We start from the raw sequence: 18,725 nt of genomic DNA, 5'->3' as shown, positions 1-18,725 counted from the left end.
GCTGTGGATCACAGTGGTAGAGTGCTAACCTTGAGCAAAAGAGCTCAAGGACAGTTCCCAGGCCCAAATTCAAAGCCCCATGACTGACAAAAAACAAATGAACAAAAAGCACAGAAACAAACCTAAAACAATGACAATGGGAATCTACTGGAAAGACTTTTTCTTTCCAGGATTGGGGCTTGTAAACACTCTACCAATTGAATTGTGCCTTCAGTCTTTTGGCTTTTCTGTTTTCTTTTCTTTTTTTTTGTCTTTTAGGTAGGGTCTCATACTTTTACTTGGACTAGCCTACAGGCTGAGAAATCTAGATATTTTTAAATTAGAAAATGACAAAAAGGCCACTTAGAAAAAAATCAATATAAATCATTTGGAAGCTGGGCACAGGTGGTTCCCACTTGTCATCCTATCTACTCAGAAGGCTGACATCTGAAGACTGCAGCTTGAAGCCAGCCCAGGCAGAAAAGTTTGTGAAACTCTTATCTCCAATTAAACATCAAAATGACAAGAAAGTGGATCTGTGGCTCAAGTGGTAGAGCACTAGCCTTAACCAAAAAAGCTCAGGGATATGGCCCAGCCCTGAATTCTAATCCCACTAGCAAAAAAAAAAAGCCACACAACAAAACCATTTGGGGGAACTGGGTACTGGTGGCTCATGTCTGTAATTCTAGCTACTTGGGAAGTTAAGAACAAAATGAGCAAGTTTATTTTATTTTTTGCTTTATTCTTTTTATTGCTATTATAAGGTAGTAAAGAGTACATTTCTTTTTGGACAATGTCATCTCTTCCCTGGCTCTTTCCCCGTTTTACCCCTTAACCCCTACCCCAAATTGTATGGTTTTGTTTGTTTGTTTGTTTTTTGTCTGTCGTAGGGCTTGAACTCTGGGCCTGGGCGCTGTCTCTGAGCTCTTCAGCATGAGGCTAGCACTCTACCACTTGAGCCACAGCACCACTTCTGGTTTTCTGGTGGTTAATTGGAGATAAGAGTCTCACAGACTTTCCTGCCCAGGCTGTCTTTGAACCTCGATACTCTCAGATCTCAGCCTCCTGAGTAGCTAGGATTACAGGCGCCTGGCTTGTATAGTTCATTTTTAACATAGTGTCTATTGAGTATGACTGCTGCATTTGTTCACCCTTTGTCCCTCCACTTCTATGCCTCCCCTTACACTCCCAAAGCCAGATAAACAGGGCTGGGAAGTTGGCTCAGTGGTATAGCGCTTGCCTTGCATGCCTGAGGCCCTGGGTTCGATTCCTCAGCACCACATAAGCAAAAAGAAAAAAGCCAGAAGTGGCGCTGTGGCTCAAGTGGTAGGGCACTAGCCTTGAGCTGAAGAGCTGAGGGACAGTGCTCAGGCCCAGAGTTCAGGCCCCACAACTGGACAAAAAAAAACAAAAAAACAAAAAAAACAAAAACAACCCCCCCAAAAAAACAAAACAAAACAAAACAAAAAACCCAAAGGCAGATAAACAGAACAAAAAGAAAACAAAGCAAAAATACCAAAATGAAAAGAGGATCAACTCTAAAGACCAGGCAAAGCAGAATACACAAAGAAAATCCCAAGTCAATAAAATGAAGGTCAACACATTACTTTGTTCCTGTGATGCCAGCAAACACACACACACACACACACACACACACACACACACACATACACACACACACATGTACATTTATACAGATATATGAATATCATCAAAATCATCTAGTAGACACATAATAAATTTTGATACATGTCACAAAAAATACTGGATCAGCATATTCATAGCCACCACCCACCATCACCACTCACGCTTCCTTTTTGGAAATATCTTCACATTCTCATTATTTTATGTTAAGTCTGTTTCTTGATGATGTTTCATATCTCACTTGAAATCTTGCTTGCTTCACTGCAACCTACCTAAATGAGAGAGTTAAAACAAATCATTCCCATTCAACAGATCTGTATTGAGTGCCAGTTATGGGTAAAGCACCTAGTTAAATATCCTTAATACTTAAATCACTATATCCAGAGTGATGTATACCATCATCCTGGGCCATTAAATCAACGTGACTAGGGAGAGGCAGATGGGTGTTCATCTGTATAGCTGTGAGTTCCTGCATTTGGTTGAGAAATGGCACAACTGGGTCATAAAATGCAAAATATAACTTTTAATAAGCAGTTCCTGCATATCGAACTTTGACAACCAGGTCAGTAAAGTGAGAAATTAGACATGACACATAAAAAAAATACTAACTACTCTCTCAGGTCATAGAGCAGGAAAAAATGTGTTGATTTCCAATAGATTACCATGGTAACATGTATTAGATTTTAGTGTTGAGAATTAGAGTTGCCATCCGTATGAAATATCTTAGCTATTTATCTCTACTTTTAGAGCACATGTTCTATTTTTAGTATGTGCTCAAGGAACAGTAACCTTCTAGACATGGAGTTCTGCAAATTAAAAATGGACAATTTAAATGCTATTAAAATGGGTTATATTTTTAATCAAAAAAGAAAATCCAGTGGTATGTTCAAGAAATACATGAAGGTCACTTTTTAAACCATTCAAGAATCATTACCACTAATTGAACTTTATGTGAAGATTGACTGAAAAGAAGTTATGAAAAATGGGCAGTTTCTTAAGACCATTTTATTTTTCATTCTTTACTTTTGTATTACCTAAAGCAAGTCTCTTTGTTTCCTGGTTCTTCAATTTTTATCAGTCGTAAGTCAATTGCCCCTAAGCTTCAGTAAAGAAATCCTGAAAGAACATATTAAACACTTCATTACTAACAACATATGTAAGGCTATTTGTCAGAGTTTACAGATTCTCCAAGTTTTGTGATGTTGTGTCTCATTTTGCCAAACTAAAACCAAATTGAAGTGATTATACTTGCCAGGGGTTTCTTATGGTTAATGTGTTTGTTAAGTTGCCTCAGAGCTGTGGTTTCTATCATTAAAAAATAAAAATCACAATTCTAGCTGGGCGCTGGTGGCTCATGCCTGTAATCCTACAGGAACCACTTCCAACTTTTTGATAATTAATTGGAAATGTCTTACAGACAGTCTTACAGACTTTCTCCTGCCTGGGCTGGCTTTAAATTGTGATCCTCAGATCTCAGCTTCTTGAATAGCTAGGATTACAGTCATAAGCCATCAATGCCTGGCTCTTCTGATCATTTTTTATAAATTTTTTCATATTCTTTACACTATGCAAGTTTTATAGACTCAGAAAAAAAGTTACTGGATGTTTTTGAGCATGGAAAAACTATTCTTCTCTTTACTCAAATCAAGTTATTTGCACATTTTTAAGTAAACCGAAAACCATTTGCTAAACATACTCTTGTGTAAATTTAGAAAACATTACAATTTAGGGGACACCTTTACTTCACAGTTTTCACAAAACACTGATAATTTTTTATTAATCATATGACATAGAATGATAAAATTAATACCCTATTCATTGTGAAGTAGTCTGTGTAATTACCATGTTGCTTAAAAAGAATTCATTATTAAGGACAAGATTTTCATGGATCCAAATTAAAGGCAACCAAACCTATCTGTCCCTGATTGTTCTCAACCTTTTCATGGTTTAAAGAGCTCTTCCTCACTTAGGAGAAATTAAATAAGAATGGGTTCTACTATTGGTGTCCCCAAAATATGCCCTTTTCATCAGGATTATTAATAGTAGGGAAGAGTTCTTTTAAATGTTAGTAAACTTGCAAGTATCTCTTCATAAACTTTAAAGCAAAGCAGTTTTCTACACTTTTTTAACAGGCTTATATATTTAGAAAACATAGTAATCAAAAACGTTGAAGAAAGAGGAAAATATTTTGTTATATTCATTGGGGAAAATGAACTAACATATTATTTGATTATTGTTTTTCCCTTAACAGTCTCTAACTCTGGAAGCATTAAGACTGGAACAAAATTTTTCTCAAGAGAGTTATTCTCAGTGACTTTTGTGAAACACATTTTATTCTAATGTTTTCAATAATTATGGACTATATTAAAATACTAATGGAAAAATGAAAACAACAAAATTCTACAGTTCATCCATGCTTCCCATTTTGTATATTACAATGCAATAAGTCTTCCATTTGTACATTTTATAAATGTATTTCTTCAATTGAATATACTACAACTCATTATACTTTTGTTTTGTTTTGTTTCTTTTTTGTGCTGGTTCTTGGGCTTGAACTCAGGAGTTTGGGCACTGTCCATTTACTTTGGGGCCCAAGGCTGGCACTCTACCATATGAGCCACAGCTCTACATCTGGCTTTTTAATGGTTAATAAGAGATAAGAATCTCACGGACTTTCCCACCTGGGCTGGCTTAGAACAAGGATCTTCAGAAGTCAGCCTCTTGAGTAGCTAGGATTACATGCATGAGTCATTGTTGCCTGGCACCATTATATTATTTTTAAGGGACAGTTCAGTATTTCTTAGACAACATGGCTTCTATTGGTTATCTAAACAGTCCAGATGGTCTGGGTTCTTTGTGCCACCCAAAGCATTCCCAATGGCAGAATGAATTGTTCTAACTGTGACAATATATCCCCTAGTGGATGATTGTTTTCAGGATAAACACTGCATCCCTTAACAGAAAGAAGTAAAACGGCAATGCCACCTTCACACTGACAATTATCTCTCAAGAGATGTTTTGTAACATTCCATCTGTGCTTGTCTATTTGTATGACATGTTCAGAAGGAAATTCCTAGTACTATAAAGGGAAATCAAATACTTTTTCTTCTAAGATATTTTCTTTTAGGCATCAGTGAAGTTTGACACTTTGATATACAATAGCCCTGTCTTCTAAGCTGGTCACCTGGTCCATCTTTGTTTTTTTCTCCCCATTATACTTAATCTTATGAGATCTAAGATAAAACAGCCTGATCTGAATCCTGTATATATAAAAATATATGCTTATATATGTGTGAAGACACATAATGATATGCATATGGCCCATTTATACTCTTTAGATAGAGCTGTTTCAAACAAAACATGCACACTCCAAAGGGTAAAAGTTTTCTGAAACAAAGCTTTGTCTGTGTTAATAATTCCTCAAAGTATATTTTGAAAAATCTTTGCCAGTTTTTCTCAAGGGAGAATTAATGTTCCATTCTTCTGACCTAATTTGGGGAAACTGGCTTAGATGATACATGAATCATCTAAACAAATATTTACAAGGTACAATATTTGCTTTTAAAGTTAATAATAAATACTAGCTTAAATATCACAACTTCAATTTGCCATCCATCATCCATCATCCCACATGAACTTTCTCCATATTGAAGATCACAATACTTGATGAAAACCTTTGATGACACTCCTGCATTTTGCCAATCATTACATAACCTCTATGGAATTTCCCCCAATCATTACATAACCCCTATGGAATTTCCCCCTACCAACTTCACATACAAACTGTTTTTACACATAATTCCCCAAATGAGTTGCTCAATCTGACAAAGGATAAGGATACATACATGCATATATATATAATATATATATATATACATATGTGTGTGTGTGTGTGTGTGTGTGTGTATACATGGCTTTTCTTACTCCTATATGAAACGTTTAGTGCAACAACATCAGTGCTCAGTAAAAATTAGCTTACTATCACTTTATAATAAAATATATGTTTATATTCCAGACCCTGCTTCTAGACTCGAGTTTCCTTAAGGCAAAAAACATATTTCACCTATCACTTTATCTCTACGACTCAAAAACACTATACCTAGGGCATGAAAGTCACTTATTAACAAATAGAAAAGTGAATGAGTGAGTGAGTGAGTGAGTGAGTAAATAGAAGAAGTTGAGGGCTGGAAATGTAGTTCAGTGGTAGAGCTCTCACTTAGGATCTCTAAGACCTGAGGTTCCAAGAAATATCAAAAAGTTGGATTTCAAAGATATGAAACAAGCTGGGTGCGGGTGACTCACGCCTGTAATCCTACCTAATTAGGAGATTAAGATCTGAGGTTCTAGGTTATAAGCCAGCTCTGGTAGAAAAGTCCATGAGACTTTTGTCTCCAATAAACTAATCAGAAAAAGCTGGAAATGGTGCTGTGGCTTAAATGGTAGAGCAGTAGCCTTGAGTACAAAGAGGCTCAGGGACAGCGTCCAGGCCCAGAGTTCAAGCTCCAGGACCAGCAAAAGAAAAAAAAAAGATATGAAGCAATACATAATTGATTTTGGTCGGTTGTGGGGCTTGAACTTGGCTTGGGCGCTGTCCCTCAGCTCTTCAGCTCAAGGCTAGTGCTCTACCACTTGAGCTACAGAGCCACTTCTAGTTTTCTGGTGGTTTATTGGAGATAGGAGTCTCACGGTCTTTCCTTCCCAGGATAGCTTTGAACCTCCATTGTCAGATCTCAGCCTCCTGAGTAGCTAGGATTACAGGTGTGAGCCACCAGTGCCCGGCTACATAATTGATTTTCTGAATATACACTATGCATGAAAGACAATTTTAGGTCCATTCCATGAAGTTGACCATTTATTTTTATTTTTATTGTGAAAATACTGTACAGAGGGGTTACAATTACATGGGCAAGATAATGAGTACATTTCTTGTCAAGCATTGTAACCTCCTCCTTTGTTTCCCCTTCCCATTCCTCCCCATCCTCCCCCCCCACCCAATCCTCCTCCCCCCACCAAAGTTGTAAAGTTCGTTTTTCCACATAACAACTTAGACATCTCATTGTTGCAATGGATCCACCAGTATCCCTATTTAAACGATTTGTTTTTTCCCTTCCCCTCCACAAATTATACCAACCTCAAATACAGTGAAAGCAGGGATTATACCATGGGGGAGGGACATACAAAGCAATAAAGAAATAATCTTATAAATGTGTTAGAAACAATCACCTGAAAGAAAAAAAAAACATTTAAATACATATCTTAGGGTTCATTTCCCTAACATCAGAAGTTGACCATGTTTATATAATAAAGTTTTATTATTAAGTTAATGACATAGATATTAATAATTATAGCTCATCTGTTGCTTGAACAACCCAATACATTGATCAAAGTAGTACTGGAATTTTAGAGTAGAAACACATAACAATCTAACATTTTGTTAGAAAATTGTGAATGCTCTTAGTTTGTAGTCCATATTTTTTTATCACTGAGTACAATGTGTCAGAGAACTTTCAAAAGACTGAAGGTAGGGGCTGGGGAGGTGGCTCAGTGGTAGAGTGCTTGCCTTGCATGCGTGAGGCCCTGGGTTTGATTCCCCAGCCGGAAGCGGTGCTGTGGCTCAAGTGGTAGAGCACTAGCCTTGAGCTGAAGAGCTGAGGGACAGCACTCAGGCCCAGAGTTCAGGCCCCACGACCAGACCCCCCTCCCAGAAAAAAAGACTGAAGCTAATCAGTGAAAAATAAATTTTAAGATACACAAACAGAAAAACAACAAAAAAATATTCTTATGGCATTTAGATTTCAGCAGATAACAATTAACAATAATATACTTAGTTAATAGGCAAGTCAAATATTGTATTATATGATGATAAATATTCTAGGGAAAAAATCAGGAGAAGTGAGTGAAAAATATGGTCAGGATTTTTATTTGGAAAGTGGTCAGTAGGTTCATTTGAGGAGATGCAAAACTAAAGAAGCAAAGAGGTATGCAAAAATCAATGGAGGCAAGCAGGTACTCTCACTCAGAAAGAACAACAAGAATAAAAGCAATAGTTTATAAAGCAAAACTACAGACAAAAGTAACCTTTAATACACAATATGTGGCTTGGTGGGTTTTTTTTCTCTTTGTTTGCTTTGGGTTTTTTTGTTTTTTGTTTTTTGTTTTTCCACTCATGAGACTGGAACATAGGGCCTGGGAACTGTCTGTGAGCTTTTTTGCTCAAGGCTAGTGCTCTACCACTTTGAACCACAGCACCACTTCCGGTTTTCTGGTGGTTAATTGGAAATAAGAGTCTCATGGATTTTCCTGCTGGTGCTAGCTTTGAACTGCTGTCCTCAGATCTCTGCTTCCTGAGCAGCTAGGATTACAAGCGTGAACTGTTGGTGCCCAGTTAATACATGGTATATCTATGTGATGGGAAAAAAAATGGAAAATTCATGCTTTAAAGAAGGCAAATTACTTTAACTGGAAAAGCTTCATTGAAAAGCCTTCTCTTGTAGGTTTCGTAATATTTTGATAAATGAAAGGGAAAAGCACTTGGTTGAAACAGAATTGGGTAAAATACTTCAAAAATCAATTCACACTGAAGAAATCATTATGGCAAGAGGTTAGTTAGCTAGTTCCTTCATTCCTGAAGGAACTTATATGCCCACATAAAGGGTTCTAACTTAATTCTATGGCAGTATAAATCAACTAAGAAAATTCTCTGAAGAAAATTCCAAGGTAAAGACATATTTAGAGAGGATTAAATTATATACATTAGATTTTAAAAGCTATATTTTGGCCAGGCACCGATGGCTCACTTCTGTAATTCTAGCTACTCAGGAGGCTGAAATATGAGGATCATGGTTACATGCCAACTAGGGCAGGGAAGTCCTTGAGACACTTATCTCCATGTAACCACCACAAAGCCAGAAGTGGAGCTGTGACTCAAGTGGTAGAGCACCAGCCTTGAGTAAAACCTCAGAGATAGTGCCCAGGTCCCGAGTGCAAGCTCCAAGACCAACACACACACACACACACAAACACACACACACAACACACACACACACACACACACACACACACACACACACACACACACACACACACGAAAGCCTACATATGATGTAGTTTCAATCCCAAATCCCATAATTATGTGATCTTACTATTTAACCTTTAAATTTTGGTTTTTATTTTGGAATAAAAAATATAATCACCCACCCACTCCCAACTTTAAGAATATTGCAATAAATTTTCATTTATATTCTCTACTAATATAGATTATTTAACAATTTTTCATCATATTTACATTATTGTTTTTCTTATACATAGGTAAACTAAAAGAGAGAATATATGTGAAAAACATAGCACATATTCTTACTGAAACTTTTAAACTCATATTGCAGATATGGTGACTAAATTGTTCAATGTCAATCTCCAAAAATCAAGGATATTTTATTTAATGAGAGTACATTTATCAAACTCAGGAAGATTGAAAATGATAAAATGCTATTATCTACTATATTGTCTATGTTCACTTTTCAGAAATTGTCACAATAGATACTCTTTATATCATATTTCCCATCCAAGATGAAGTACTACATTTAGTTGAGAATTCTCTTTAGTCTCTTAATCCAGGATATCCCCTCACCTTGTTTATTTATTTATTTGATTAATTCATTTAGTCTTTCATAAACATTGACTTTTTTAATCTTTTAGTTTAGACTGTGAGTGTGTGTGTGTGTGTGTGTGTGTGTGTGTGTGTGTGTACTGGGGAACTGAACTAGGGCCTTAAGTTCTCACTTGGCTTTTTCACAAGGCTATATTTGTTCCTCCATTTTGATTGGCTTGATAATTCCTTCTTTTTCAAAGTTTATGTGTTTCTGCCTAGACTATTTCATGAAAGATGTGCCTTCGTAGCAACTCACACCAGAGGGCACATGACATCAACTTGTTGGTGATTTCACCTTTGGTCAGTTTGTCAGATGATGCCCATTTTCCCCTTAGTTGCCAATAAATGATAAATTGAGAGAGTTTGGAGAGAGTATGACTATTCTGCCTCATCAATCTTTCAATAATTTTAACACCTGTTAGTAATTCTTGCCTGAATCAATTGTTTTGTATGATGATTGAAAAAATTATGATTTCTGATAATCATTTCTTCTATATTCATTAGTTTGCATTCTGCTTTGGGGTAAGCTTTTCCTTCCTATTTGTTTGTTTATAATTAGTATTAACTCACAAATTCATACGTTATTCAATCATGATCATTATTCATTCAAGTTCATCTTGTAAAGTGTGCAACTTATGAATATTCTTTACTTCAAGGGAAGAAATAGCTTAATATGCTTCTCACCTAGTTGAGAAGAAAACACATTCCAAGAATAAGCTCTAAAAAACTGTGTAGAGAATGGGTTCTAGCCAATGGCCATATTGGGTTCATGATAGCCTCTTACTAAAGTGCTAATATTTTGTCCAAATGTTTGGTCACACAGATCAAGCTGTTCCATTCATTAGTTGTTTTAATTTTCATTATTATATTTTTATACACCTTGCCTGCTTCCAAAAAGGACTTGTTTTTGCAAGAGCAAAACTGCTATCCTTCCATACTAGTTTATATGTTCCCAAAACATTTTCTTGCTATTACATGAATAGTATTTCAGTTTCTTAATGTGTTACCAAAAAAAAATTACAACTGCTTCTAAATTGCGCTGATGTATTGTAGAATTGAGTTGAATATCTTTGTAGGCTGAGCATAATTATCCTTCTGCCAGGAAAAAATAAGATATACTGCTCCAGAGAAATAAATATGTATATGAATTTATGTGGATGGATAAATCTTTATAAACTTTAGCTCCTTATAACACAATGAGCTTAGAAAAATGTAGTTGGTGAAGCTAATGAATAAACTGGGATCATTATAGTGTCTATCATGCATTTCCTCTACTAACTTGTATTCTACAGCACATAAATCAGGGAAGATATTTCAACAAACTTTATATAAAGAATGAATCTATTTTTTCAATCAACTGTGCAAACATAAGCTATCTAAACTTCTCAAATACAGTTTAGACATTTTATACATATATAGATAATATGTGTATAAAAATCAAAGAGAAATACAAATGGAAACTCCAAGTTCCAAAATACACATAAACTTTTATTTACATTGTTGAAGTTTTTACTTCAGAGATTTCTAGCAGAAAGAGTTTGCAAACAGTAGCACTAGGTATGAGAAAATAAAAAAATAGGAATCTAAACTACACTAGGTAATTGTAGCAAGATTAGTGTAAACCAAATGTATTTATTATTTGCAGTGTAATCCAATATACTAAGAGATGGCATGTGCTTTATTTTAATTAGCTGTTTCTTTTAAAGGGTTGCTTGCTCCAACTGTCTTGATAAGAAAAAAATTGTAGTCATTGCTCAAAATGCTTGTAGCAAATCTAGTTTTAAATTGAAGCAATTTATTCCAAAAGCAGTCTACTAGTGGAGCAATAATCAATGTGTTTTCCCTTAGCTCATACTAGAGCTTTCCATTGTTAATTGCCTGTAACTAAATGACTGCTGGTGCCCTTAAATTGTAACTCTTTGGCACTTGTTCATTTGTTGTGTTTAAACAAATGCCAGTTTCCCTTAGGTTTTCCTTAGCGATTTTGCTTTACAATATTCAATATTCAGTCTCAGTCCCTTAAAGGTAGTAAAGCCTATCATTTTAACCAAATAACACAAAGGTTAAACAGATTTTAAAAGGTCTGCTCTTTCTCTTTCCATCCTCAGATGTTGAATCGTGCTGAAATGGAATCTTTTCATTTTTTTAAATGCTGCTACTCCAGGCAACTTGAACTAGAGCTGAAAGCAGATCCTATTTCAAAGGGAAAAAATGACATTTGCTAGGACAACACTATTCACATTCACATAGTAATGCAAAGATAAAATACAATAGTGGGCCCAAATAATGTCTTTTAACTGTAATAGAATTTAACCCCTAGTAATTTTGCTCTGACCTAATGGATACTCAATAATAGGTAGGAATCAAGTTAATGAATTCTGTAGACTGGAGCAGATCAAGTGGAGACTAAATCTTATGTACCATTTTCCTGCCCATGCTGTATAAACCAATGTGATTAACAAATCAAATGGGAAAAAATGTAACCTGCACACATTTATATTGCTTAGACATGTATATTTCATAGTTTTCGAGAAGCAGGCCCTGATGTGTGCCCTTGGGAAAAGACAAAATTTCATTACTAACATAAAGATTCTGTAAGAATTGGATGTTTCTGTATCTGAAGTATTTTGGGGAAAATCTGAGATCCTGAAAGGATCTTGAATAAATTAGCTGCTTTTAAATACTGTTTCTTTGGACTAGTTTTCAGTATTCCTGTTATTAGTCAACAACTAATTATGGCTTAAAATATTTTTGCTCGCTTTCTAAGTATATATAACTTTTCATCTAATTTTTTATTTAAAGAATTATTCAAATGACAGAAGACCATTCCTATAATTGCTAAGCTACACGAAACCTTTTTTCTTATTACATTTCAGACAATACTATTGATTGGCTAAATGTAATATGGCAAAGTATTACATATAATTTTTTGAATGGCTCATGACATCTAGCAAAGGGCAATAACTTCTCTAAAACAAAATAGCATACATTTTTTCTCTAACTCATTTATATTCAATTTCTCAAAAATAAATGTTTAAATTTTTGGAAGCCAATTTTGTGAACAACACTTGAAGAAAATGAGAGTGTGTCTTTTAGCTTGTTAAGGTATTTTTCAGGCCTAGTGTTTGATTGGCTCATAAGCCGTTTGAGTAGATATGCTACAAGACTATGCCTGTGTTTCTATATGCAAAAAAAAAAGCCAAGGCAATATAAAAGAATCATTTCCTGCATGGGAAATTACCTAAAGCAGACTGCTCTTCTCACTCTTAGATTTCTTTAGAACTTCTTCCCACCTAGTCTGGGAGAACTTATAGAGCTTATCATTTTTTTTGTAGCAAACACAATTTTAAGAATTTAACCTAAGATAAAATTCATAAGGTTAAGTCTTCACATCAATCAATTTTGGCAAATACATACAATTGTGTATCCACATCCAAAATAAGATGCAGAATATTTCCTTTATCCCCAAAATTCCCTTTTACCCCTTAGCAATAAGCCTTTCCTTTACCCATTATTGAAGTCCTCAGTTTCTGATTTATATCACTATGAATTATACTGGTTCTTTTACTTAGATTAATACAGTAGTTAGTACTTTGTATCTGCTTTCCTTTACTCCATGTAATCTTGAGATTTATGCAGACCATGTATAGGGGTAGTCTGCTCTTTTTTTTCTTCCTCAGTATGTTTTATCCTATGAATATAATGGTTATTGTCTACTGTTATTGGACTTTGATTCTTTCCATTGTGGCTACTATGAAAAAGACCACTCCAAACATTCTTGTACAAGTTTACATGATTATAGCTACTTATATTTCTCTTAGGTAAATACCTAGACATGAAATTGATGTTCACAAGGAAGAATCGTGTTTTAGTTTATTAGAAACCATCCCCATATCTTCCTCTGTAGAAGTGCCATTATGTTCTTTTACTAGCAATATGTAGGGGTGGATATTAAGTGTTAAGTGTTATTGATTACATTTCCAGCTCTTTTCTTGTGCAAGAAATTCTAGATTTGTAAAATGTTTCATTTTTTTACTTGTTTTTCTCTCTGAAGTTCATAAACTTCACTTTTAATAAAGTATTTTCTTCTATCTTACAATCAATTTTCCTAAATACAGAAAGCATACTTAATTAAATAGTAGTTATATGCATTTAATTTACTAAGTTATTTAATTGAGAATATAAAACTAAATACAAAAATGTGACTGAATTTTTTGTAATTATCATAAAAATAATAGTTTTATTACATACATGCATGTGTACATGCATGTACACACACACATAAACACACAAACACAGTTCTCTTGTGATAGCCACACTTCTCAAATTATTTTTCACTATCCTGTGTTGTTCCTATCATTATTTTATACCTATTTGTGAATGGTCATATTATTCCAGAGCATATATTACTGAATTAGCAGTTTAACTCTCTCCATCTAAGCTTACATTAATTGTAAGCTTATGAAAGTAAGTAATCCACCCATTGATAGTTTGTTAACTATGTAATCTAAAACATCATCATTCTAGTACTTTGATTTAAAAAATATTTGTACTTAATTAAGGAAACTAGTACTTTTGTACATTGTTCTGAACTTTAGAAAATGCTGGCTATCGATTAGTAATGTGGACTATGACAATTATGGATAACATGCAGACACAATCACTTTGGTGAAGTGAGTTTCAATATGTTTTGATGGTGGCTTACTATTTGAATACCATTAGCTTTAGTTTTGTTACAATGCTAATATGTTCTAAAGGAGGAAAAAGAAGTAAATATTTTATCCCAAATTTTATTTGATAATTTTGTAATAATATAGGCTACACTGTTGTCTATACTATTAAGAAAAATCTTCTTTGGTTGTAAAGTTCGTTTTTGACATGACGACTTGTACTTCTCATAGTTGCATCGGGTCCACCTGTATCCTTAAACGACTGGTTTTTCCCCATCTCCTCAACAAATTATACCGACATCAAATATAGTGAAAGCAGGGGTTGTACTTGGTGGGGGGGGGTGAGGGGGGCGGGATTGGGTGGGGGGCGGGTGGAGACTGGGAAGGGATGTAAAGGGTAAACAAAGGAGGAGGCTGCAATGCTTGATAAGAAATGTACTCATTATCTTGCCCATGTAATTGTAACCCCTCTGTACAGTATGTTCACAAAAAAATAAAAATTTAAATTAAAAAAAAAGAAAAGAAAAAGAAAAATCTTCTTTGGGATAGTAACATGACATCCACTAGGTGGCTTACTTCAAAAGTCTACACCTTTAAGAAAAATCCTCTTTGGGATAGTAACATTACATCCACTAGGTGGCTTACTTCGAAAGTCCAAGTAAGCATTCCGCCTTCAAGATAAAGGTAGATCACTTTGGCCCTCCTGGCAGGAGTCAACATTCATTAGGTAGTCCTCCCAAAACTCAAAGAAAAACAGTGCCTTCCAGGAACTATGTGCTTTCAGCTCTCCATTTCCCTTCACCCCAAACTCTCACTTGAAAAAGATCAAGGTTCACATTGGCTAAGTGCAGAAGCTGTGCTAGCTTAAAAGCTTCATTTCTTTTTATCAATTCCACAAGCATAGTTTCCAGGATCTCCCCAGGAGATATGTTTATGTATAAGATTTGCTGCACTCAGACAAACCAATACTATAATTTTCAATCAGGTATTTATAATTCTTTTAGTCCAAATGCAATCTACCAACCAAGTTTCATTTTTACCATAAGCAAGGTTACTTAGCAACATAGTCATAACATATCATCTTATGCAGTTACCGAGGAAACAGAGCTAAAAGTTACAGAAAGGTCAAATTCTCACACAAGCTGGAATGGTGGTACATGCCTGTAAATCTAGCACTCAGGAGGTGGAGGCAGGAGGATCATCCACTCATTCAAAGCTAGCTGGGCTATATAATGAGATCCTGTCTCACAAAAGTGAGCAACCATCTCTTGCATAAAGAAAAACTATTACAATCTACTACCCACAATGGGTCTTATCTCCAAAAATGTGAATTTAAATTGAATTCATGATTTTTAAGTGTGAATATGTTCTAATTCTCTATTGTTGTTTGTTTGTTGGTTTTCTTAGAGCTAATGTACACAGTTGAACTTGCTGGAGGGCTCGGTGCTATTCTTTTGCTGCTTGTTTGTTTGGTGACCATCTATAAATGTTACAAGATAGAAATCATGTTGTTCTACAGAAATCATTTTGGAGCTGAGGAGCTAGATGGAGGTAAGATAAATTCCCTGTTCTATTATTGTTCCTCAATATTCTTTTTCCTGCTTTTGTTTAATTGAGGCAAAAGAAAAGTTACCTGGCTCTAGTCACTGCTCAGTTTCTCAGTCCATCTTTTGTACAGAAGTGTATGTGTGGGCTTTGAAGCCAATTGGAATTTTCCTCTGAATGCTATGAAGCGACTCCCCTTTTGTGAATTGTATTCCAAACAGCACTTACAAATTACAAACACTGATTGCAATGCTATCAAAGTGTTCATTTCTCTCACCTTGTAATCAGTACTGAAAGGCCAGCTTTACTTTCTATAGGTAAAGAGTGTCTCTTTTAATTGTATTTCCTAGCCCAAGAATTTGAAGTGAATCCCAATGTGTTTCTGCTTTGACTGATACATTTATAATAAACTGTCCTGAATATTTTAGCATTCAACCAGCAGTATTTTCAATCTTGTTTATTTAGCTATATTTAGATATGCTAATTTTTATTCTAAATATGGACCAACAGCTAAAAAAGTGCATAGCCACATGGTTCTCATCATAACACATCTAAAAATTTTTACTCAGATTGAACAAGTAAATATTATTTTCATAGAAACTGTAATTGTTCTTTGATTTTGATCAGACAAGAATATATATACGTGAAGAATTTTAGGTCCATAAAAGTAAACTCCCTAAACCACACATTATGGAATTTAAGAAGACTGAAGTTGGATTTTTTTTTCCTCCTTCTTGATCATTGGAAAAACATAAGGTACAATTGCAGTATAGGAACCATATACAAACTGGCAATGAATGGTACAAATGATAAATGTTACTTGATCATATTTATAAATTTTTTCTTACCTTTATTTTTTTCTTTTTGTGGTACTAGTGTATTAGGCCTCGTGATTTCTAGGTAGGCAATCTAACACTTGAGTCATGCCTGAGTCCTTTCTCACACAGGTTATTTTTTTTTGTGTGAGAGGGTCACACATTTTTCCCAAGCCCATGCATCTACTGAAATTATCCTATTTTAAATTTCCAGTAACAGTTGGAATGGCAGGTGTGTGTCAGCACTCCCAACTTCTACGCCTGATAGATCCTTGGTTAACATTTTTGTCTGGGCTACCTTAGAACCACAATCCTCCCTATCTCAGCCTCATGAGCAGGTAGAATTGTAGGAGTAAGCCAGTGTGCCTAACTTGGTTTACTAATGGTGTTTCAGGAAAAAAAACATTTCACCATGTAGCCCAGTCCTGGAAAATTGTCAATGTCAAAGTTATCAAGCTGAGAGCTTAGAATTATCCTTTCTAAGCCTCACAAAAATTCTAAATTATGATCTCCATTTTACTAGGGAAACTGACTTCCATACATTGAATAACTTACTGAAGAAGATAATGTCAGTATTACTCTAAGTAACCAAGATAGGATTTGAAATAAGTCCCTTTCAAGCTCTTTATTTTATTGAATACTGAGTCCCTATTTTTAAGAGTTGGTATGTCCATTATAACTAAAAACTCAGATATTATTTGTATAATTAGAAGTAAATAATAAACTGGGCACCTGTGGCTCACGCCTGTAATCCTAGCTACTCAGTAGGCTGAGATCTGAGGATCACAGTTCAAAGCCAGCCTGGGCAGGAAAGTCTGTGAGACTCTTATCTCCAATAAACCATTCAGAAAACTGGAAGTGGCATGGTGGCTCAAGTGGTAGAGCTGTAGCCTTGAGCTGAAGAGCTGAGTGACAGCACCCAGGCCCAGAGTTCAAGCCCCATGACCGACAAAAAAAATGTGTATATACATATATACATATTTTGAGAAACTATATTATTTAAACAAACCTCATTATATCTATTAACCCTGTTTTTAGTGTTTATTATGCACTCTAGAATCATACAACTCATTTTACCCAATCTATCCATTTTGAGTGAATTTTGTTTTTATCTCTCATCTTCTGAGTATGAAAAATAATAAGGCTGGGCATTGATGGTTCATGCCTGTAATTTTAGCTACTCAAGAGGCTGATATCTGAGGATTGGGATTCAAAGCAAGCATGGGCAGGAAAGTCCAAAATACTCCAATTAACTACCAAAACAAACCCAGAAGTAAAGCTGTGGCTCAAATGGTATATTGCTAGCCTTGAGCAAAAGAGCTCAGAGATAGCACCCAGATCCTGAGTTCAAGCCCCAGGATCAACACAAAAAATAATAATGGAATATAATGAAAAAAATAAATCATATGCAGTTTAACTTTTAGTGTCATGCAGTTTCCTTGGGTGATCCTGCTACTTATAAACATTTACATACAATACTTGGGTGAACCTAATGGACTTCATTGTTATTCTGAAGCTGTTGGATCTTCAGTTTTTCTAAAGTATATTAAGTAAGAAAATAAAGCAAAGGAATACTAACAAGCCATATTTTAACTAATGAAAATATTCTCTCAGAAAACTAATTTAGTTAATAAATGCCTTAGGATTTGTTTGAACCCTATCCCTAGGGCCATCTTGAACATAATCAAGGATCTAACTATTAGGGCTTCCCTTGATATGCTACTGTGAATGCATTAAGCCCAAAGAAAAACATGATAATAAAAAGCAAGATAAAGTTGATGTGCAAATAATTATTTTAAAAAAGAAACAAAAGAATAAAACTGCTGGGTGCTGGTGGCTGAAACCTGTAGTCCTAGCTACTCAGGAGGATGAGATCTGAGGGTCTGGGTTAGAAGCCAGACTGGGCAGAAAAGGCAATGAGATTCTTACCTCCAAAAACGTACTCAGGAAAAGCCAGAAGTAGCACTGTGGCTCAAGTGGTAGAGTGCTAGCCTTGAACAAAAAAGAAATTTAAGGATAGCATGCAGGCCCTGAGTTCAAGCCCCAGGACCAGAAAAAAAGAACAAAGATTTCCAAGGTAGGTGATTGAAGAATTTTTACTACAAGCACTATCACATCTACACTCACCCTATCCTAATGTAGATCTGCTTCTGTTGAAATACTGACCAGTGTCGCATCCTTAACTTTTCTACCCCACTGTATTTCACTTGACCCCTAGATATTCCAGAAACAATCATCACAATTCTATAGTAATAGCAACAATGTAGCAAGTGTAAGAATCCAAATCTTAGAATTTTAATGACCATGAATTTCAACTCTTTAATACTCTAGTTTTCTTGAAGTCATCCTTGCTAAGTGAAACTAGCTATCAAATTCTTGTTCCAGTGTATGCTCAAAAATAGCTGGACAATGGTAACTCAGGTC

The 18,725-nt window shown here is 35.2% G+C and overlaps 1 protein-coding gene across 1 annotated transcript in view; it reads left to right on the top strand.

Annotated features, from left to right (window-relative positions):
* The window catches only part of Il1rapl1 (interleukin 1 receptor accessory protein like 1), a 1,184,015-nt gene that overhangs the window by 1,142,271 nt on the left and 23,019 nt on the right, over positions 1-18,725 (top strand). Inside the window, exon 9 of the mRNA XM_070040687.1 lies at positions 15,349-15,492. Coding sequence (XP_069896788.1) covers positions 15,349-15,492 — 144 coding nt within the window. The remainder of the gene's footprint in view (positions 1-15,348; positions 15,493-18,725) is intronic.

This window comes from Dipodomys merriami, unplaced genomic scaffold, assembly GCF_024711535.1.
Source record: "Dipodomys merriami isolate MVZ:Mamm:240054 unplaced genomic scaffold, mDipMer1.0.p SCAF_3, whole genome shotgun sequence".
In the NCBI taxonomy this organism is placed as follows: Eukaryota; Metazoa; Chordata; class Mammalia; order Rodentia; family Heteromyidae; genus Dipodomys; species Dipodomys merriami.
The sequence above is the reverse complement of the archived record's forward strand: the minus strand, read 5'-3'. Positions and strand labels throughout refer to the sequence as shown.